Source organism: Sugiyamaella lignohabitans, chromosome D (assembly GCF_001640025.1).
Source record: "Sugiyamaella lignohabitans strain CBS 10342 chromosome D, complete sequence".
Lineage (NCBI taxonomy): Eukaryota > Fungi > Ascomycota > Dipodascomycetes > Dipodascales > Trichomonascaceae > Sugiyamaella > Sugiyamaella lignohabitans.
In genome coordinates this window covers 1,844,402-1,867,134 of record NC_031673.1, presented here as the reverse complement: position 1 = coordinate 1,867,134, position 22,733 = coordinate 1,844,402, and the positions used below count along the sequence as shown (strand labels likewise).

General features: G+C 47.4%; 8 protein-coding genes across 8 annotated transcripts; 6 read left to right on the top strand and 2 right to left on the bottom strand.

Moving 5' to 3' along the window:
* Positions 1-4,243: 4,243 nt before the first annotated feature.
* ENV9 (Env9p) lies at positions 4,244-5,194 on the top strand (the record flags this gene model as incomplete). Its single annotated transcript, XM_018882333.1, has 1 exon — positions 4,244-5,194. One exon carries the CDS (start codon positions 4,244-4,246, stop codon positions 5,192-5,194), a length of 951 nt encoding a protein of 316 aa, XP_018736720.1.
* An 893-nt stretch (positions 5,195-6,087) lies between these two features.
* On the top strand, positions 6,088-7,053 carry AWJ20_5203 (uncharacterized protein; the record flags this gene model as incomplete). Its single annotated transcript, XM_018882332.1, has 1 exon — positions 6,088-7,053. The coding sequence occupies one exon, from the start codon at positions 6,088-6,090 to the stop codon at positions 7,051-7,053; it is 966 nt and encodes a 321-aa protein (XP_018736719.1).
* Positions 7,054-7,288: 235 nt separating this feature from the next.
* On the bottom strand, positions 7,289-8,044 carry CDC11 (septin CDC11; the record flags this gene model as incomplete). The annotated part of the gene is made up of 1 exon (XM_018882331.1): positions 7,289-8,044. One exon carries the CDS (start codon positions 8,042-8,044, stop codon positions 7,289-7,291), a length of 756 nt encoding a protein of 251 aa, XP_018736718.1.
* Positions 8,045-9,605: 1,561 nt separating this feature from the next.
* AWJ20_5201 (uncharacterized protein) lies at positions 9,606-11,453 on the bottom strand (the record flags this gene model as incomplete). Its single annotated transcript, XM_018882330.1, has 1 exon — positions 9,606-11,453. The coding sequence occupies one exon, from the start codon at positions 11,451-11,453 to the stop codon at positions 9,606-9,608; it is 1,848 nt and encodes a 615-aa protein (XP_018736717.1).
* A 2,248-nt stretch (positions 11,454-13,701) lies between these two features.
* AFG1 (Afg1p) lies at positions 13,702-14,970 on the top strand (the record flags this gene model as incomplete). Its single annotated transcript, XM_018882329.1, has 1 exon — positions 13,702-14,970. One exon carries the CDS (start codon positions 13,702-13,704, stop codon positions 14,968-14,970), a length of 1,269 nt encoding a protein of 422 aa, XP_018736716.1.
* A 973-nt stretch (positions 14,971-15,943) lies between these two features.
* On the top strand, positions 15,944-17,128 carry JLP1 (Jlp1p; the record flags this gene model as incomplete). The annotated part of the gene is made up of 1 exon (XM_018882326.1): positions 15,944-17,128. The coding sequence occupies one exon, from the start codon at positions 15,944-15,946 to the stop codon at positions 17,126-17,128; it is 1,185 nt and encodes a 394-aa protein (XP_018736715.1).
* Positions 17,129-18,107: 979 nt separating this feature from the next.
* TNA1 (Tna1p) lies at positions 18,108-19,520 on the top strand (the record flags this gene model as incomplete). Its single annotated transcript, XM_018882325.1, has 1 exon — positions 18,108-19,520. One exon carries the CDS (start codon positions 18,108-18,110, stop codon positions 19,518-19,520), a length of 1,413 nt encoding a protein of 470 aa, XP_018736714.1.
* Positions 19,521-20,072: 552 nt separating this feature from the next.
* Positions 20,073-21,890, top strand: AWJ20_5197 (zf-C2H2 type zinc finger protein; the record flags this gene model as incomplete). Its single annotated transcript, XM_018882324.1, has 1 exon — positions 20,073-21,890. One exon carries the CDS (start codon positions 20,073-20,075, stop codon positions 21,888-21,890), a length of 1,818 nt encoding a protein of 605 aa, XP_018736713.1.
* Positions 21,891-22,733: the final 843 nt, after the last annotated feature.

The window sequence follows — 22,733 nt, the reverse complement described above, 5'->3', positions numbered from 1 at the left end:
TGGCAATAATAACAAAAAGAGTCGCAAGAAGAGAAAAGGAGCAGCCTCGATAGGCTCGCATCCCGCAATGTCACCAAATTCAGCATTAAGCAGCGATAGAGACGAGTCCATGTTTGTGATGAGGCCAGAGGATTTACAAAGAATAAACTCGTCCAGCTCCATGGACCCTACTAGCTCAATAAAAAAGCCAAACGTTGAGTCCGAAGATACATCGACACCATCAATAGTCGGTCCCGTTCGTCCAGGAAACATCGAAGGAACCATATTGTCCTGGAAGATGACGTCGGACCTGCTCGCGACATCAGCAAGCTCGATCGTCTCCAAACGAGACATCTCTGAGATTGCCGCCTTTGTATGGTCGATGTTCTCGAGACCGGAGAACGTGACTGCCATCTTCTACTCCGAGGGAGGATCGATGCTGCCTCCAGCAGAAGTCATCAGCGCTCTAAGAAACCGTCTGCCATCGTTCAACCAGCTCAAAGAACTAAGTGTCCGACTGGCATGTGCCAGCTTCTCGGCCCTCATCGTCTGTGTACAAGTAGCACTGCTAATGCTCATGGTCGTCGCCTATGTCATTGGCGACGCTCTCATCGTACCAGGCAAATACATCGCTCAGCACCTGACAGACGCCCCTACAAAAAAGAAAGCTACAAAACCCAAGAGGGCCCGCAAAGTAACCCCCTCAACACACAAGTAACGATGCTAACGACACAAATGTATAAAAAATAAAAGCATTTCCAGGCTTGCAACGTGCCTCCGGCGGCTGGGGCTCCGCCCCAGACCCTGGTTGCTCCTGGTTCGCAGGAGATTGCTGGGACCGTCGACGTAACGACTCGAGCGAAGCGAGAGGAGCCACGGGGTCTGGGGCGGAGCCCCAGCCGCCGGAGGCAGAGTCCCATCCCCAAGGAGCTAATTAGAGCTTGGCAGAAGGGGGGTCGATGATGAGTTTAGCAAGTCCTTCTCTGATTTTTTTGGGCATGCCGGTTTTGGAGGTCTTGTCGGTCGCTTGGTCAACGAAGACGTGCACAAACCTACCGAGGGCTTTAGCTTTCGAGTGTCTGTCGCCCTGGAAGACGCCAATTTCGTACTCGACGCTACTGTGGCCCAATTTGATGACTGCCAGACCCAGAGTAAGTGGTTTTGGGAACCCCTCGACAATCTCGAAATATTCAGTGCTAGATGAGACAACGAGTCCGATCTGATGGTCGTCGGGATCTCCTTGATTTTTGTCGACCTGGGGATGCCATCCACAATGCTCTATCATATACGAATTAATTAGTGCGTCGTAGAACTGGTAGTATACGGCATTGTTCAGATGGCCATACTGGTCGTTATCGCTCCACCTCGTAGTTAGTTCGGTGGTGTGGGGATACCTGGAGATGACTGGCCTGAATTGCTTCCGGGCCATTGTAATTTTGAACGCAAAATTATCACAGACAATGGTCGAAAATCCAATGCCAATAATCTGTAATCAAAAAGAATAAAAGATTCTAGATTGATACTAGTATATTCGGTTCTTTATAGAATAGCAAAAAGTTGATAGTTTAATATCATGAGGATCAGCCCACTGTTATTACCCCGCGATATTTCAATGCACCGAGGCACGGCTTTGAAACCCATGTCTCGGAGAAACCGTTTATATTTACCCGATTTCGAACTCAGGCTCCAAGCTTCCTGATTCATGACAGGGGTCCTATTGTTATAGTTTATGATCGATTAGGGTCTGAAGCGAAAACTTAGACCCGTCTTGGCAGTCTAATTTTTGTTGACTACTTTCATAAGTCAAGAGCAACGATACGACGCCCTTTCGGTCATACAAATGATGTTAAATATAATCTTATAAAATTAAGGTCAGCTATAGCCAGTATAATGTAGTAGCAACATATCTCTTTTTGGATATTTTCGAGCTCCATATGGAATCTACGTCATGTCTGAAGACACTTGGTTCATATATGGGTTCTTTTGTTGGCATATATTGAACGTCTTTGTTCTATTCCAGTCTGTCAGGTATATAAACTGATCAAAATGACAGGAGATGTTGAATCATTAGATCAGGAAAATCACATCAGAAGACTTGAGATCCCAGTTTAAAGAATGTTGTTTTCAAAAGTTGTCAGTACAGCTAGTTTCTTAGTTGCAGTTAGTGGTGTCAGTGGTGCAGCCATCCAGGCTGGTAACACTGGTGAGCTTTCAGCCAGAGCTCCTCAAGAACCCGACAGAGGCAGATATGGCAATGGACCCGATAAGAGCCGTGATCGTCAGGGCGACAATGGCCGTGATAGAAACGACAACAACCGAGACCGTGACCGTAATGGTGACAATGGTCGTGACCGAGGAAGAGGTCAAGAGGGCGATAGAAATGGAGACCGTGACCATGGTAATCCCAACGACCGTGAACATGATCGACCAGGAAATCAACCCGGTCGTCCAGAGAGAAACCGACCTCCTGGTCCTCCTGCTAAAAGGAACTATCAGGCGGCAGCTGGTGCATTCGGTCCTGCCGTAAAGTATGCTCAGGTCCCCAACAGAGGTATGTCTGACCGTTCGGGTAGGGCTCAAAGAACACCTTATCCTGCTAAAGTTGCTCCTCTTCCTGCTGTAAATTCTAACATTAGTCTTCCAGCTAAAATTGCCACTTCGTTAGCTGTTGCCCAACCTCGAGATACTCCTGTTGGCGCTCCAGGAGCCAAGGACATGTCACCCCCCCCTCAAGCTCCAGCACCAGCTCCAGCTCCAGTTCCGGTACCAGTTCCGGTACCAGCTCCGGCACCAGCTCCGGCACCAGCTCCGGCACCAGCTCCGGCACCAGCTCCGGCACCAGCTCCAGCTCCAGCTCCACTAGCAGCTCCACTTCCCGCTAAGGACACTCCTGCTGGGGCCCCAGAAGCTCCTCTTCCAGATAAGAATGTACCTGCTGGTGCTCCTCCTGCTCCTTCACCGGACAAGAACGCTGCTCCTCCTATGCCACCAGTTGTTCCCGCTCCTGCACCAGCACCAGCACCAGCACCAGCTCCAAATGCTCCTCTTCCTGCTAAAAATGTTCCCCCAGCTGCTCCACCCATAATGAGACGTTCACCTCAGTACCCTCCTGGAAGATATCCTCCTCCATCTCAGTATCCTCCTGGACGATATCCTCCTCCATCTCGACCCTACCCCGACCAACCATACAACCGTCCTCGTCCAGACAGACCCTACCCTCCATACCCCGAGAGACCAGGCCGACCAGGCAGCCGATATCCTCCTGATAACGCCATTGTTGCCCGAGGAATCAGCTCTGACGATTACGATTACGACAACGACTATGATCACTCGCGATACGATAGTCCCTATTACGGCGGTTACGATGACGGCTACGATGGCGACTACGACCACGATTATGATGGGTACGATGGAGACTACGACGACTACGACTCGCACCACGAATCGCACCACGACTGGAGAGGAGACGAAGACTATGACAGTGGCAGCTGCGACGACAGATGCCAAGCACTTCGAGCTGCTGTTCAGGTCTTGGCCAGAGACCTCTACTAAACAGAGATCTGGACACCCCGTTTGGTACTGAATCCCGAACAAGATGTCAGACTACCTCGCTAAAAAACAAATACCTTCTTTACTTTCGACCACATCGTTTCGTTAATTACATATTGGATAAAAAATAAAAATAAAAATAAAAATTTCAACTATCCTGAACACCTGTCCTGGGGGTTTGCCTCTGGCGGCTGGGGCTCCGCCCCAGACCCTGGTTGCTCCTCTCGCTTCGCTCGAGTCGTTTCGTCGACAGTTCGCGGATATCTCCTGCGAAGCAGGAGCAACCAGGGTCTGGGGCGGAGCCCCAGCCGCCGGAGGCAAGTGCTCCCGTGACGGTTTCGTGCCACCACCCGGATCGGGGTTATATGAGAAATACACATCCGAGTCGGAGTTGCAAATGGCCGGGTCAGAAGAGCAGGATTTTTGGATTTCCCGTTTGGCATTCTTTCGGAGTTAGAAGCCGCAACTCTCATCGGCCCATTTTTTCGTGATTCGGGGATGCACTGCCCCTGCAGGCATCGCCTGTATAATTACTTAATTAGACAATAATGTCTGTAGATCACGGCGTAAAGCGCCGCTCTTCGAACCGGAGTTTATATCGAAAGCGACGAAACCTTAGCTCTAAAAATCAGGAAATTTGTATATAAACATCGGAAAAAATCGAAAAATGAAGCTAAAAGTATCATCGAATCATCAAGCTTTTTCAACATAAAAAATGAAATTTTCTGAATTTGTCCAATTTTTGGGCCATTTCCGCCCTTCTGCTCCAACCTTCACCGAAAAGGATTATCCTGACCAAACTGGCAGAGTGTTTATTGTTACCGGTGGTCCTACTGGTATCGGCTATCATGTCTCCAGATATCTTTTGCAAAAAAATGCTAAAGTCTGGGTTGTAGCCAGAAGCCAAACTAAGGTGGATGCTGCTATCACTCAATTTAAGAAAGAGATGCCAAACTGTAATGTCGATTTCTTTTTGGTCGACTTTTCCGATCTTGCTACCATCAAGCCTGGTGTACAAAAATTCTTGGACACTGAATCTCGTTTGGACGGTGTTTTTCATAATGCAGGTGTCATGGTTCCTCCCAATGGTTCTAAGACAACACAAGGTTATGAATTGCAACTGGGTGTCAACTGTGTTGGTCCATTTTTACTTCAAAAATATTTAGATGATATTATTATCAAGACGGCCAAGATCTCACCTCCAAACTCCACTAGAATCGTGTGGGTATCTTCGTCGGGTCATGGCTTTTCGCCGAAGGCTGGTATTCAGTGGGATAACATCAACTTCGAAAAGCTAAATAAACCATGGAAGGCATACGGACAGAGCAAGGCTATCAATGTCTACCAGGGTATTTTGTGGCCCAAGAAGCATGCTGGCTCTGGTGTTGTTTCACTAAGTGCGCACCCAGGAAATCTCAAGTCTGAGCTGCAACGTAACACCTCGGCCGCCATGAACATCCTCCTCTACCCTGCTAATTACGGTGCTTACACTGAGCTCTATGGCGCCCTACACCCATCCCTTACTACTAAGGACAATGGTTCCTATCTAATTCCCTGGGGCAAGAAGGGTGTTGCCAGAAGCGACATTGTTGAGGGTGCCAACGGCAAGAACGGAGAGAGGCTCTGGAACTGGCTCGAAGAGCAGGTTGCTCCGTACTACAACTAATACTTTTTCCAATTCGATAGACTTATTTAATTTTTTATTTCCTCCTGTATTTTACTCGCTAATTATAGACTTGTTTTACGAACCTCCATGCCTCCGGCGGCTGGGCTCCGCCCAGACCTGGCTGTGCTCCGCCCAGACCTGGCTGTGCTCGCTTCGTGAGCTGGCTCGGGTTGTGTGATTTCTGTGGTTCAGGGGGGTGTGGAAGAATTCCTTGGAACCACCCCATCCTATAGACAAACCTGAACAACGACCGATGGTCCCGTACCGGCGAAAGAATTCAAGAAAACAAAAAAAAATTCACTAATTGCCAATAATAAATCCTAACAATTATCGCAATATTAATCTTTAATAGTATCTGTAATTCTATAATATAAAAATCTTAATAAAAAATCATGGCTCAGGGGGAATCCAACCCGTGCGACCTACCTCCGGTGCCGGTCACAGAGCTGAGAACTCGATCTGAGAGCTTGCGAAGCAAGCACAACCAGGTCTGGGCGGAGCCCAGCCGCCGGAGGCATCCCCACCGCTCGAAACTACTCCCACGGACCAGTTACGGGGACCCGGTAGTCGGCGGCCCTGGACGGTATTACTTGCAGCCGGAGCGTTCTCGGTCCTCGGTGATTAGGACCGTTTCCCCGCATATTTCTAGTACGAGCGGCACTTGTTCGGGTCAGTCCAACCCTTGCCTTGATAGCATCGCTATATATACCACTTGGGTTATAATATCGTTGATGTTATCCGTTTCATATTCATTGGGTGACAAAAGGATCTCTTTTATTTTCAGAGAGGTTTCGGTTTATTAACTTTAGCGTCTGTTTGATTTACTTGGTCTCGGACACACATTTGACAGGTATCTTTCCCGCATCTCCCGTCAATAACCGCCATTTTTCATCATGTTGAAGTTGTACTCAGGGGCCTTCAGGGCCAGAGCAGGCCAATTAAAGCTGGCAAGTCAATTGGCCAACAAGGCTCGTTTATACTCGTCTTCTAATGACGAGATCAAGACCCTGGCGGTCATTGGAGCTGGTCAGATGGGTGTGGGCATTGCGTATGTTGCGGCAGCAAATGCTGGAGTCAATGTTCAATTGGTTGATAATTCCGAGAAATCACTTTCTAGAGGAACTGCTTTCGTTGAGAAGCTTTTGAATAAGAATCTTTCCAAGGGAAAGTTATCAGAAGATCAGGCATCTGCCATTAGATCGCGGATCACTCCTGTACAAGATTTAGTCACCGGAATCAAGTCGGTTGATATTGTCATTGAAGCGGTGCCGGAAATCCCACAATTAAAGTTCGATATTTTCAGCACTTTAGCTAAAGAGGCTCAAGAGCATACTATTCTCGCTACCAATACCTCGTCCATTGGTATCACGAAAATTGCTGCTGCAGCAGTAGGAGCCGAGTCGCGAGTTATCGGAGCTCATTTCATGAACCCTGTTCCTGTTCAACCCGGTGTCGAGATTATCTCGGGTTTACAAACATCTCCCGACACAATTGCTAAGACACTCACATTTATCGAACGTCTAAAGAAAGTTCCCTCAATCTCGAACGACAGTCCCGGCTTCCTTGCCAACCGTATCCTGATGCCCTATATCAACGAGGCCATCATCGCCCTCGAAACCGGTGTTGGCAAGAAGGAAGACATCGACAGCATTATGAAAAACGGATGTGCCATGCCCATGGGACCCTTACAACTTGCTGATTTCATTGGTCTCGACACATGTCTTGCCATCATGAACGTCCTATACCGCGACACCGGCGACTCCAAGTACCGGCCATCAGTCCTTCTCGGCAAGCTCGTCGACGCCGGCTGGCTGGGCGTCAAAACCGGCAAGGGCTTCTACGACTACCCCCAAAAATAGTTCACCAAAAACCTGTTATTGCATACATAATTTCTGGGGTCGTCGCTACAGTGCCTCCGGCGGCTGGGGCTTCGCCCCAGACCCCGTAGCTCCTGCTTCGCAGGAGATGGCTGGGACCGTCGACGAAACGACTCGAGCGCAGCGAGAGGAGCAACCAGGGTCTGGGGCGGAGCCCCAGCCGCCGGAGGCACGGTGACCACCACGCAAATGTACATATCATTAGGTACTCATTAGACTAAGCGGTTGTCTCGCTTTTGACGCTCGAGGCTCCGGAGTCGGCTATGCTGGCCTCGCGTCTGAGACGGGCTTCTAGTTCCTTGAGTTCCTGCTCACGACGCAACAGTTCCATGCGCTTTTGGGCAATTTCGTCCTGAACTCTTTGTTCGATGGATCGCAATTTCTCTTCTTCGAGTCGAAGTTGTTCTTCACGGGCAAGGAACGAGTTGCTGGCAACTGAATCGGCGTTGCTGGCAGCACTGACAATACGTCGGCCGTTGTTGTCCGAGGTGGTAGCTGTTACAGACTCGCCAGGAATCTCGTTGGACAGCTTGTCAGTACGGTAGTTTTCATAGAGATAGTCGAATGTAGTCTCTTTGAGATCTGACATGTGGGTTGACAACAGCAGATCTCGCAGCAGAGGGAAATCCGATACTTCGGGGTCTTCAACGTCAATCACACCCCATGGATACTCTCGTACAAGCACCTGACGACCTCTTTTGTCGGTCACTACTTTAGATCCTCCTACAATAGCAAACGGAAGCGCGTTTCGAAGTGGAGAGGGCGGTTTATCGGACTCGAACCTGCCGTCGTCCGCATAGTCGTCCTCCTCGTCAGTAGGGAATTGGTATACTGGAATGCTGTGGTGGTCAATGTCCTGTAAAATAAGCTTTTTGTTGTACTCGAGCTCGTCTCGGGTGAGAGAGTCGGCTTTGGACAGCACTGGCAGAATATTGACCTTGGTGCCAAGTAATTTCATGAATTCCACGTCCATTTCCCGCAAACCGTGGCCCGTAGGAACAATAAAATATATCAATGCGTGCACTCTATTGTCCGAGAACCGTGGGTTACGTCGAATACGCGACTCTTCAGCCAGCACGTCGTCAAACTGCTTCTCGACATAGTTCAAGATCTCGTTGAAACAAATGGTGTTATCGATATTGTCGCCAAATCCCGGTGTATCTATGAACTTCAAACTCAGCGACCCATTGACCTCGTCCGGAAGCTCTGTTCTACGTTAGCACTTGTTCAGGGTACAAGGGTGTGCCTCCGGCGGCTGGGGCTCCGCCCCAGACCCCGCTGCTCCTCTCGCTGCGCTCGAGTCGTTGCGAGGGGTTGTGGCACAAGCGAGTTTCCAGGCTACTGGGCCCCCCTCGCAACGACTCGAGCGTAGCGAGAGGAGCCACGGGGTCTGGGGCAGGGCCCCAGCCGCCGGAGGCAGCAGCGTCCATACGTACCTTCTGTGATTTGCTCGAAATTGATGCCGGGCTCGTTGTGTGCCGCACTGGCGTCGAATGAGAGGTCTTCTAAAGGAGCCACTTCTCTGCCGCAGAGGGTGTTGATGAATGTGGTCTTGCCCGATCCGCGAGGTCCCACGAGCATGAGCGTAAATTTGGTGCCCTTCTTCTGAGTCCGCTTCTGTCGCAGCAGTGCTGCCGAGGGAATTCGTTCCATCATTTCTGCGTTTTCTGTGGTTGTTCTATTTTTCTCGTCACTGTAATTGTCGCGTGAATTTGGCAACAATGGCACGTTCAAGTTCAATACTCGTGATCCACCGTCGTCTTTTGATGTCTGGCTAGTTTTTCAGGGGTAAACACGACAAGGTATCCGGTCGCAAGAGGATTATCGCCAGAATTCCGGGTTATAAAAGTGAAAAGTCGCAAATTGTGGTCGAACCCGTTTCGATTGTCCTGTTCGTTGGTACAAAAATACCAGATGTTAATGCCAGATTGACTTTGCTCGAACCAGTCTGATGTCAGATGAGATTAAAAAGTGTAACGTTAGCGTTCAGGTTATGCTTGAAACGGAGACGTGTTTGAGATTGGGTGTTTCGTGTGCATATCCAGGCCGCGCGGGTCGTCCCCAAATAAAGTTAGCGGCATAAATTACCCCTGGCGCTCAGTCCTGCAGGGGGAGGGGTTGTTTGGCGGGGTCGGGTGTGCCTCCGGCGGCTGGGGCTTCGCCCCAGACCCCGTGGCTCCTCTCGCTTCGCTCGAGTCGGTGAGTCGGGGGGCCCTGTGGGTAATTGGGGTGTGGTGTGTGGTTATTGTGGGGAGTGGGTGGTGTAAGGGTGGTGTGGGGCCGCAATATATTGCTATTCATATCAGGCGGCCGGCCAATATGTCGCCTTGAAAAACTTAAAAATATAAGATAATTTGCTAATTGCAGTTAACACTTTCGGTGCGAAGGATAATTGCAATACCGGGTCCCCACGTCGCTCGCGAAGCGAGCACAACGGGGTCTGGGGCAGCGCCCCAGCCGCCGGAGGCATCACCCCGGACCCCAGTCTCTCAGGAAAACTTTTATGAAAATAAATAAGAGGGGTATAAATAGCTCTAGGTGTTGTAGCTGGTCGAAGCGCTGTCGCGTCGCAAGAGACTGTCAGTCTCGTGGGGCCTGTCGAGCCAGCTGTGGATGAGGTTCTTGCGGTGTTTGTAGCGGTTGTTGTGACGGGTCCGTCCTGGTCGCAGCAGCAGCGTCAGGAAACATACAGTGACCAGTGTGACAGCGACAATTTCAAAAACAAGCTGTGGTCGTGTTGTGAGGGTTTTGTTGAATACAGTTAGGAAGACAAATGGACAGAAGATGCTGGAGATCTGAATTAGCATGCCCAATGCACCAAATACCTCGCCAACATCGTCCTTCGATGCGTACTTGATAATACCGTTTTTGAGTGCTGGTGCCCAGATACCAACGAACAAGTCGGCAGTGGCAATACCACTTGTGAAAATAGACCCTTGGCGGGCCAAGGCTACTCCACAGTATCCAATTGAGTAGCCAATAATTCCTACGCGAACGAGCACAGCATCGATTTTATCGAGCTTGTCTACTCGGGCATTCCAGAAATATTCCAGTATTCGGTAAAAACTGGGAAAAACAATTGCTAGTGAACACGACTTGATAGTGCCCATCATTGATAACAGGTACCCAGTTTGGACTGATGTCCATTTAAACACAGTTTCTGGATACATGACGAAGAGTTGAGACAAACCCACACCAAGACCAGATGGAACTGTAACAATTATAATTAATAACCAGGCATTGTGAAGGTCTCTTCTGCTGTCAATATGTGGGAAGGACAGCTGTGCCAGTGGTCTGAATACGTTAATGGCATCCAGGTACTGCTCGAGGAGACTGGAGTCGCGTTCTAAATGTCTTTGTCTTCTCTCATTTATCGCACTGGTATAGGCTGTTTGAGACTGTCTTCTGGCTTTAATGGTTCTTGATTCTGGGACACAGAAATACACTGTAGCGGTATAAATCAAAGAAACAAGAAATGTGATGGATAACACGAGGGGAACTGAGTTGAACTTCAAGAGGAGCATACTTCCGATACCAGGCCCTAGAGCTAATCCGGTGTTGACAGATGCTTCTACCCAAGCAAAGTACTTGGGACGCACTGTTGGTCTGATACAATCAGCAAAGTACGAAGAGTATAAACAGCCTGCGAGAGTGGTTCCACTGAATCCAGTTAGCACTGCTGAAACTAGAATCCATTTATAGTCCATGACATTTGGATATTTGCAGCAGACGACCATTATTAGATCGGCCAGAGCAATAGTGAGTCCTGTGTAAATAAGTAAAGGCCTTCTTCCCACTCTATCGGAGAATGCACATACTCTTGGAGATACAATGGTGCCAATAACACCACTGATAACACCTCGATAGGCAGCAAAAGTGGCTACAGCAGCAGCAATGTTCGACTGACGGCATCTAGGATCAGCATCTAGAGGAGAAGTTGATCCTGACAGCACCGTCAAGCCAGTTGATTTTTCAGGAAAATGGTGACGACATATTAATAACACAATGGCATCTAAATGTGAAGTCACACTAATAGCCTGGCCAAGAATAATCAAAAATAAGCATAACATGGCAAAATGAGGCGATGGTCGCTGGTTTCGAGGCAGTGCTCGAAACTCGTACCTCAATGGATCCCCACTATCGTCGTCATCATCATCGTCGTCGTCTCCAGCAGCTATTTCCGAAGCACATGCTTCACTGATAAGATCATCCTGGTCATTATCGAGCAATCGCTCTCGAATCGAATATGTCACTTTTTTCGATCCGTTTGAAGAGGTGCTTCCTATCCGCTGAGACCGTCTAGGAGGTGCTTCTACTCCTACCAGTACAGGCAGTCCATTGGTGGACAATGGGTCTCTGGCATCCGAATCTCGGCGACTCATCGCATTGACAACTTCAACGATCGAGTATCAGTGAAAGTGTTTACAGAGTAATGGTTGTGTGAGTAAGAGTAAGTGTGCCAACTATGTGAGTGATGTGAGTGAGAGCTCAACTAAGTAACTGATGAATGGTCGGTCGTAAATCCGTACGTGATCAACCCTCAGAATGGCCAGTGATTTATCTGTGAGATATCAAGGTCACAATGTTTAGTGGTAAATCCGTGAGATATTAGGGTCAGAATGGCCAGTAGTAAAATCAGTGAATGATCAAGAGTTATAACAGCCAGTACAAAATCGGCGAGATACCAAGGATTAAAACAGTCAGTCAGTAACAGTGATTAGCGGTGAACAGGTAGCAGTGTTCAGTGTGATAATGTGTGTCTGGTAAACCAATAACTTCCAAGTAACACTTCGAGTAGAAAGAACTAACTAACAGTCTCGATATGATATAAAATCTACTCTGCTACTATAACGGTCCAGGGAAAAAAAATATTATGGAGCCGCAATAGTTATATAATAATAATCATAGATAGATACAGAGAGTCCCAACCAAACGACTGGTCAGATCAGATCAGGAATTATTTTCCACTTACATCGCAAAAAGCAAGCAACAGCCACCGTATCTCTAGCGCCCCAAGAGCACATGAATGGTCGTCACAAGGATTTGTTGTTATCGCTGTTTGTTTCACTTTGTTTATTTTTGCACAAGTGCATTGACTGGTGCAGTTTACAGCGCTTTTGGGACAATCCCCCACGCACGATACTAAAGCGGCAGTGCTAATCGCAACCAGACTGGCACCGATTAGCCCTTTTACGCTGCTGTTATCTAAATTAATTGCGTTGCCTCAGTTTCGTTCTTCGTGCCTTTTGCAGCAGCTGCCCTCGGAATCCCTTTCCAACGCTCACTCGGGGCCAATCGGTGATAGGCAATATCTCATCTCCAACATCCAAGCTGGCTAGTCAGATCTCCACAATGCCATCCTGCCGATTGGTAAGCAATCAAACAAAGCAGCCGACAGCCCACCAATATCTCTACTTCTCCGAACTTTCTCCAAACCGGTATCGGACTCCGGCTACTGATACATCCGTCTATAAACACTAAACACCAGAGAACCAATCAAAATTGGGATATTTTGGGGGATAATCAGGGTAAACTTCGCTCGCCAGGCGGACGAGTACGTTCAGACAACCAATCTACCAATTCTCTGGCGGGATATCAGCTGCCAGGCGGCATCTGAGACAATGTCCAGAACCATTTTGCCTGACCAAATCACCAGATACGACCGCTGAGGGCTTCTCACACTAGCGTCTCACAACCCCCACCCGAACCTAAATTTGAGTTTCCCCTGCAAATGGCATCCACGGCGATGAGATCGGAGAAGATCGAGGTGCGTGTGGACGTGCCTCCGGCGGCCGGGCTCCGCCCGGACCTGGTTGTGCTCGCTTCGCGAGCGGCGTGGGGGGAGGGCAGATGCTGGGTTGGCCGGCGGAGTTTTGGGGATTGTTTGGTGGTAGGATGGGAGATGACTCTCGGAGTTGGCCCGAGACTGTGCCCAGTCAGGCTGTTGTTATGTCCGAACGGATCTACATAGACCCGAGATGCAGGACCCTGTCCCGAGTCCCAGTTCCAGTCGGCTCCAAAACTCCATTGGCATCTCTGGGGAACTTCTGGCCACTAAAAACAGACTGCCCGACCCCCAAGAAACGACTCGAGCGCAGCGAGAGGAGCCACGGGGTCTGGGGCAGAGCCCCAGCCGCCGGAGGCAGCACCCCCTGACCGGCTGTCCTTTGGCCCGGTGCCTGCATCTGACCCGAGCCGCAAGATGAGAGCCGCATAGCCGGTGCCGGGTCTAACCAGTCGTATATATATTTTCCCCTGAGCTCGGGTCGGTAGTCATTAAACTTCGAGATTACGTGGATATTGGAGCCATGAGAAATAATTTGGCGCTGGTACAACCGTGGAGTACGGTGAGACTCCTACGGCCGTGGCCACGGTTCCCAGCAAAGACGACCGTTTTGGCAGCAGCCAGTTTTCACAGTTCTAGATCTGTTAGTGCGATCAGTAAGTGGTGAAGCAGTGGTGAAGTAGAGGTGGTAGAGGTAGATGGTACAGGTGGTGTTGAATATTTGTAGTTCTTTGACTAACTAAGTTTTAGCTCCTTTACAGGAGTACGACCGTTTGGTATCTACAGGTCGTATTAATAATGACGAGTATCAGAGAAGTAAGTTTTTTGGGTTGTAGTAGGCAAGCATGCGATATGGTCATAGAAATACTGACGTTTGTGAAGAAATCCTAGCATCTTTGGAGGATTTGCATACCAGTTTAGAGAAATATCAGCCTCCTGTGATTGTTCCAACTGATGAGAAGCCCAAACAGTCGTCGTTTGGAGGACTGTTTTCCAAGATGTTCAGCAGTAAGAATAGAGTTGAATCATTGAAACCGGCGCCTGACCACCCTAAGGGGATTTATTTATATGGAGATGTTGGATGTGGAAAGACGTTTTTAATGGATATGTTTTATACCACAGTTCCAAAACACCTGACTAAGAAGCGAATTCATTTCCACGCTTTTATGCAGGACGTTCACAAGAGATCGCATAGATTACACATGGAACATGGCCCTGACTATGATACTGCACCAGCCATTGCTGATGAGATTGCCAAGGAGGCTAATGTGTTGTGTTTTGACGAGTTTCAGGTGACAGATGTGGCGGACGCCATGATTTTGAGACGTCTCATTAGCATTTTGTACTCGGAGACTCATGGAGTAGTGACGTTCATGACGTCCAACCGTAAACCAGACGACTTATACATGAACGGAGTTCAACGGGCGTCATTCATCCCCTGTATTGAGGCTTTGAAACAAGAGAACAAAGTTGTATATTTGCATTCGACTATAGATTATAGAAAAATAGCCCGTCCATCCAGCGGCAGCTATTTCTTCCCCCCATCAGGTAAGACTTTGAGCAGCGTTAAAGAAGATGCCGACAAGCATGCGAAGCAATGGCTAGATTATTTCTGCCAAGGTGCCAGTGTTAATGAGAATGAAGAGCTGTCAATTTGGGGGCGACCATTAGTTGTTCCCAAATCAGCCCCCGGTGTAGCTGCACAGTTCACATTTGACCAGCTCTGTGGAAAGCCTCTCAGTGCCGCTGATTACCTAGAATTGACCCGGAATTATAATAGATTCGTGGTCACAGATATTCCTCTGCTATCCATTCGTCGAACTGATCTGACGAGAAGATTCATTACCTTTTTGGATGCTGCATATGAAAGTCACTCCAAGCTTGCTGTAACCGCCGAGCGTCCTTTCGAGCATTTGTTTATTGATGAGGGTCCTATTATCAAATCAGAGGCACCCAAAGATGTTAAAGATCTAGACGACCCCGACTCCGACTTTCTTGGAGATGGTACTATGTTCTCCGGCGAAGAGGAGAAGTTTGCATTTTCGCGAGCATTGAGTCGTCTCAAACAGATGTCCAGTAAACAGTGGTTAGATGACGGATTCGATCGAGAGTAAAACCCCATTGTAATTGTAAATATATCCAAGCTACATCTACCGGACTCCGCATCACCGATGCCAAGAATTCTTGACTCCCCCTCTCGTAACTCGAGCGAAGCGAGAGCAACTGGGTCTGGGGCGGAGCCCCAGCCGCCGGAGGCAGTAGCCACGATTGGCCACTTAAACACTCACAACCGCCAATAATGTTACATAGACTAATCATAGCCACTGAGCGCTAAAGCAACAGATCACGATCAGTAATGCAGAATGCTAGCCGCCAGCGGTAAGTTCCAGCCACCAGAGGCTAAACTAGAGGATGTGATTGGTCGAGTCGGTCGCCTGGATAACAGTTTGGCCACAATACGATGGCGTAGATGGCAATCAAGTTGCGTCATATTATGGCTAGTGTATGGAGTATTTCAGATCGTCCCCAGATTATGCAATATGTACAGCGATAACGTTGAGATTTGCAATACTCACGAGAAATTAGGTCTCACGTCCATTTATGCAGCATGTCAGACGCAGGTCAGCACCAGTCTCTATCGTTTGTTTATGGATTGTGGCTGTATCTCAACGGTGTTGAATAAAAGTTAGAAGATTGGTACTGTGTTGGATGAGACTGGGAGTGAAGAAAAATATAATGACTGGCCTACACAATTTAATTCCTTCAATTGTCAGTACGAGTTGGTTGGCAGGGGCATAGCAGATCTTGACGCTCGTGTTGTATGTCGTAGACCGCACTGATTATTCACCCATGATGCAATTGGCCACAAGTATTAGCCACAATAGGAAGTATGGGGAGGTGTGTCGGTGTCCGCAATTAATGTGGTGGCTTCACAAAATTATCTCATTTACCGAATGGGTCATCATATTCCAAGCACCATTGACTTGTGCAATTGCGTGACGTGCGGGGTTTCTCGTTTTATATAAAAGCCGGACTATTTTCTCGCTAGTTTATGTTTTATTTTGTCAATTAATCACAAAAACAAAAATGGCTCCCTCTACTACCACTACAACCACTACTAAGGCAGCTGACGTTCCACAATACGTCTTGCTTAAGAACAAGTTCAAGCAACAAGCTCAAACCCACGAGGGTCCATCTCCTTGGGCTGAGAAGTACACAGAGGGACCTTCCTACAAGCCCTCAAAAGAGTACTTGAAAGCTTCAGGCGCTTTGGACGGAGCTTACAAATTCGACGAGATCACTCCTCAAATTGGCAGAGAATACCCAGAAGCCCAACTCCGTGATATTCTCAACGACGAGTCCAAACTTAGAGACCTTGCCATCACTATTTCTAGACGTGGTGTCGTTTTCTTTAGAAACCAAGATCTTACCATTGAGGAACAAAAGACTCTTGCCCTCCAGCTTGGCAAGCTTACTGGTGTTCCAGAGACCTCAGGTCTTCATATCCACCCCACTGCTCCAGCTGGTGGTTTCCTCAAGGACGGTACTGATGAGACTGATCCAGAGGTTTCAATTATTTCATCTAAACTTGGTAAGGAATTGTACTTGAGAGACAAGCTTATTGTCAACAAGAAGAGAGCTGCTAATGGCTGGCACTCTGATATCACTTTCGAGCCTGTTCCTTCTAGTTATGCCATTTTGAAGGTTGTCGAAAAGCCCCCTACTGGTGGTGATACTCTTTGGGCCAGTGGATATGCTCTTTACGAGAAGCTTTCTCCATCCTTCAGAGCTTACCTTGAGACCTTGACGGGAACCTATGCTCAACCCGGATTCAAGAAGGCTGCTGAGGGCAAGTTCGAAATTTACTCTGGCGAGCGTGGTGCTCCCGAGAACGTCGGTGACGAATTGACTGCCGTTCACCCTCTTATCAGAACCAACCCAGTCACCGGCTGGAAGAGTATCTTCGCACTTGGCCACCACTTCACCTCTATCAACGGACTCACTGACGACGAGAGTCTTCTCATTAAGGAGTACATCAACGAGCTGCTCTACGGCTCGCACGACATCCAAGTGAGATTCAAGTGGGGTAAGAACGACGTTGCCCTCTGGGACAACCGTTCTGTCTACCACACTGCCACCAACGACTACTACGAGGCCTCTGAGTTTGAGAGAACCGGAGTCAGAACCGTCGGCATCGGCGAGCGTCCCTTCTTGGACCCCAAGTCTAAGAGCAGAACCGAGGACCTGCAGGAATCTGGCGTCACTGTTTAGATAGATATGAATAAACGAATCTTTATCATCCCACTACCTCGGGGGAGGGGTTGTGCCTCCGGCGGCTGGGGCGGAGCCCCAGACCCCATAGCTCCCGCTTCGCGGGAGTTACTCAGGCTGTTCCCCGAGGTCACAGGTTCACGGCCCGCTAATATCAGGGCCCGGAGACGCAACTCCTGCGAAGCAGGAGCAACGGGGTCTGGGGCGGAGCCCCAGCCGCCGGAGGCATGAAAGACCCTGCAGCGCTGATCGCAGCCCCAAAGCTTATTTTTCAGGGGAAGGTTTGCAGATGGATAATTTAGTGTTTTCTGCAGGCCAAGCACGAAATAAAAAGGTTGTAAAAAATTAGGCTGGAACACTAGTATATTATTTACGGCGTGCGTGACACTTTTTGTGGCTCCAACGTTGCTATAGGCACTGCTGATGTCTCACCCTGATCCCCTCTTTTTAAGTGGTTCGTAGCTGCATAGGGTATTTTTTAAGCAGCTAGTTCCTTAACTGGAAGCTTTCACGAACATCACGATTTTGCAAATCCAAGATTGCTTTGAGGCAGTCAGATCAGCCCGGCCACTCTGTCGTTGGTGTCAGATCAACAGATATCAACTGGGTTGTGGACTAGTTTTTAAAGAGCTACTGAGAGTGATTATTGGCTCGTGGTTAAAGTGGGAGCTGTCTGAAGTATTTTGGAATAAGGTTAAGACTTTGACGCAGACTCACTATTTGGACTTCCGTTATCGGCAACAGATATAAATTTCTTTATTTGACGAAGATCCCAGGATATGTTCTGAATTTCAAGCCGAGTGGCAGTCTTTATTATTTGAATATCGTATATATCTGGACACAGGAAGGAAGGTTATCTTGTAGATCATATCAAGAGTGCCACTATTAGCCAACCGGCGGTAAAAACCAGTTAATTTGAATGAAATGATGACCTTAGACAGTCTAAGACTCTTGTGTTTAACTTATCATGGCTGACAAAATGAGCGGAAAGAGTCCAGAAATTGTCACCGAAGGTGCTGTTTCGGACATCGATCCAAAGCAAAATAAAGCCCTTCTTCACAAGATGGATCGCGTTATATTGCCAATAGTATCATTTCTTTATTTATTGGCTTATCTTGATAGAAGTAATATTGGTAATGTGGCGAGTGATCTAGTTGAAGATTTGAATCTTCATGGATCCCAGCTGAATGCTGGTATCAGTGTTTTCTATTGCATTTATGTTCTTGTAGAGACTCCTGCTACGGTTGTAGCGAGAATGGTTGGAATTTCTCGGTTCCTGGCAGTAGTAATGGTCGGTTGGTCATTAGTAGTACTGTTTTCCGGGTTCATGCAGAGTATTGTGGGTCTAATCATTACAAGATTGTTACTGGGAATGTTCGAGGGGTGTCTATTCCCAGTAATCACTATTTATCTTACTAGCATTTACCAGCAGGACGAGCTGAATACAAGACTGGCCTACTTTTTTGGTGCATCAGCTTTATCTGGTGCATTTGGTGGACTTTTAGCATGGGCTATATTGCAAATGGATGGAGTTGCCGGCATGAGAGGTTGGAGATGGCTGTATATTATCGAGGGTCTTATCTCGTTTCTAGGAGTGGTGGTTGTATATTTTGGGCTGCCTGATGAGATTGAACATGCGTGGTTTTTGAACGATTCCGACAAGGAGATTATTGTCCAAAGGACTGAAATCAATAGGCATTATTATGGCGAGCAGACGTTTAAATGGTCGGATGTTCGTAGAGCATTTAAAGATCCAAAGGTTTACATATCAGCCACAGCTCAGTTCTGTAGTGATGTTGTCCTGTATGGATTCTCGACATTTCTTCCTGCAATTATTAAAACACTGGGCTACACCAATCTCAGTGTTCAATATATGACCATTCCGGTGTATATCTGTGGAGCGGTTGTTTTCCTTTCGGTGGCCATGCTGGCTGATTATACAGGCAAAAGATTCATTTATTTGGTGATGGCAGGACTGACTGTAATGGCTGGATACATCATATTACTGACCGACACTCATCACCGGGTCCAGTACCTTGGCACATTCCTCTGTGCTATGGGGTTGTACATCTGTGTTGGATTAAACATTGGCTGGCTGAATAACAATAACTCGCCTCATTATAAACGAGCTGCTGCACTTGGATTCCAACAAACTGTAGGAAATTGTGCTGGTATCGTGGCTGGTCAGATATATATAGCCAAGTCTGCTCCAAGATACATATTAGGACATGCCTTTTCGCTCGGATGTATAGTTGTCGCTCTACTCTGTTACTGTTGTATGGCTACCTACCTAATGGCACAAAACAGACGGAAGAGGACCAGACTGGCAAACGGCACTTCTGATCCGAACGCCGATGGCGACGACTCGGACCATTTTATTTATATATACTAGTCTGATATTGTTTTCTGTGTGTTGAGTCGTTCGTTTTGAGTATACCATATCCTTATAGCATTTTACGTAGAACTAAATTTTTAAATTTATTGGTGAAAAATTTCAGGGTCCGCATGCCTCCGGCGGCTGGGGCTCTGCCCCAGACCCTGTGGCTCCTCTCGCTCCGCTCGAGTCGTTTTCATCGAAGATCCCGGCAAAATCTATTTGTAAGGTGTTTTTAAATTCCGCGGCTCAAAAGAAATACTCGCAGAACAGTGGTATGTGATTTATCTGTATCGGAATTGTTTGCTCGATACATTGACAGATTTTCAGCGCGTAATGACATATATGCCAGTTTAGATCTGCGCTTAAATATCAAGTCCGGGCTATCGTGCATATTTTCCCGTTTTAAGAAGCGCGCTAACGGAACACATGAATCGGGCCGCGAATCCCCTTTAGTCCCACAGTTAATTTCATTTCTCCAGATATACAGATTATCTTTAGAGTTTTTTTGGGCGATCCCACACAGGTTCTGTGGACGAGATACTAGCGGCAACCAATTTTTCCACAACCATGTCTGTCGTGTCTGAAGAAACTAAGAGGCTTTTTGGATGTAGCCAGTGCTCTAGGAGGTTCACACGGCACGAGAACCTGAAGAGACATATTGGTACCAGTCACAGTCACAAACCAGAATATCATCAATGTAAATACTGCTCGAAGCAACTGAAAAGACAGGACCTGTTAAAAAGACATGTCAAGCTTCTACACAAGGACAAGTTTGAGCTTGACTATGGCAAACCAACCACCAGAGCTCGAGGAGGCGGCGGAGCTGCGAAGGCCAAGGCCGAACAGCCTTCGTCTTCTTCAATGCCTCTGACCGATGGGTCTCCAGCATCTCCTTCATCTGACGATGGTTCAACTAATGGAGGAGTTCCAAAACACATTCCAAAGTTATACTTACCGCAATTCCAAGCTCCAGACATTCCGAAAACTTATGACCCAAAATTACACCAATATTACAGCGACTTGCCATTCCTACCTCCAAAGTTCCTGACCCATTACAAAGATATCTTTTGCGATCGCATTCTTGATTACTTCCCAATCTTCGATAAAAAGTCATTTGATGAAGAAAAGTCCGCTGCTTCGTTACTAAGGGCCATTGCTTCGATTGGCTGTGTAGTAACAGGACTCCCAACAGATAGAAAACTTGGTCACGAACTTTGGGAGAGCGGGTTTTCCTTGATTGAAGTGTTTCTTTCTGAAGAAAAAGAAGAGAGATATCAATTGGACTGGGTACAGGCAACTATATCTCTTCTGGTTTTCAATGGTCTATTCAGTTTTGACGGAATTGCTGACGAACAACTGATGATATTCAAACGGCTATGGATTTGCGACCCCAGACTATCTAAAGTAGAAGGTAAAATCGGAGACAATAGCAGTGATTTTATTTTGCCCTGTCAATTTTGTTACTATGTTGTCAATACTTTGTTGATTATGTTTACCCAGAACAAATCTTGGTATTTGTCAATGAGTGATGTTGAGGGCTATGTTCCAGAGTTGGAAAAGAAAATGACCCTGTCACAAAGTTTGGTACAGTTGTCGAAAGAACCAATTGAATTAAAAGAGGCATCGGCCACTAGTTTGTTGCTGATATGTGGTGTGTACGAGCTGTTAGAACACGATCTGAAGCTCAAGAGACTGTTTACTGAAGATATACAAGCCACTGAGACATTTGCTAATAAGATTTCGAGAATCCTGGAGAATCTCGCTGAATCAATTAGACTGTATTATTCCAACATCTCAACCCCTCCGGCCAATACCAAACTCGACTTGTTCTGGTGTCTCTGGCATGCTGCTTATATCCGTACACAAGTCCCTGAATTGTTCTTTGAACGACCAAAAGGCGATATCAAGGTTCGCCAAGTCCACGGAGTAAACAGTCCATATCAAACTCTGAAGCTGGAACTGAGTTCAATGAAGCGATCTGTCAACGAGAAACAGGAGAGTTGGCATGAACGATACCTGAGAATAGCACCCAGCTTCACATGGAGTATACAACAACTATCAGCCCGGGGGGAGTTAGCCCGGTCGGAAATTCCTATTGAGAGAATGGTGTACATACGAATTATCTTCTACGGAATTTTGCTAATCCAAAAAATGGAAACGAGTAAAGACGAAGAAGACACTCAGTTTTTAAAGCGACTCACGGTCGAGCTGAGTAACGTCAGTCCCAGCTCCACATACCCGCTGTTGTCGCAAACGATATTTCAATTTACAAAAGATAAAATGGCTGCTGAGGGAGCATGGCACATTGGCTCCCGTCTGGAGGAGATCCTAAACGAATATGCCAACTTCCTCAACCAGCCCAAAATTAGAGGTAGAGTAGTGTAAACTAAATATATTTATTGATATTACTACAGTCGGAGCTGGCGCAGCCGTATTCACTTCTGCGAGGGTCGCCCCTAAGACGACTCGAGCGAAGCGAGAGGAGCTACGGGTCCGGGCGGAGCCCGGCCGCCGGAGGCACTCAGGCCCCTCCGAGCAAAAAAGCTCTTTAATCAGACAAACCTTTTTCTACAAAAATTCATGCGCAGTCTCACGCATGATATCCAGTGAAATTCCCATCCCAAGTTTAAAAATCCTCTGCAAACTTCAGTCGCAAAATCTAGGGCAATAATATAGTCGTCGTGAAGAAACCCCGTTGTTTATTTCGGCCATGTACGCCATGATTATTAGTTATTAGTTTTATTGTTCATTTCTTCATATCTTCGTTCCTTCATGCTTAATAATGTGTCATTTTTTTTAATTTTTTTTTTTTGATTATTGGTCTTATTGGATGTCACCGAAACAGTTCCTCGAAATCATGACTGTTCCAAGAAAGACCATCAATACCCTCACCAGCTAATAATTCGTTGATGTCATGTTGTACACCAAGACCATTATTAACAGGAAATGCAAATCCAACAGGCGTTTGTACGCTTGAAGGAGGGGTGGGTGATGCAGAAGTCATGGCCGCCATATTAGAAGCCTCTGAACTGGAACCTCCAAGTTCATAAGACGGGCTAGCAGCATTATTGACGAGACTACCCTCGTTGATATAAGTGCCATAGAGGACCATATCATTCTGCAGCTGGTAGCCATATGAAGCCAGCTTGTCTCTGAACTTGACCCAGTACTCTTCTAAACTAACCGAGTCTCGATAAGTACTATCTTCGAAGCTGACGGCAATCACCC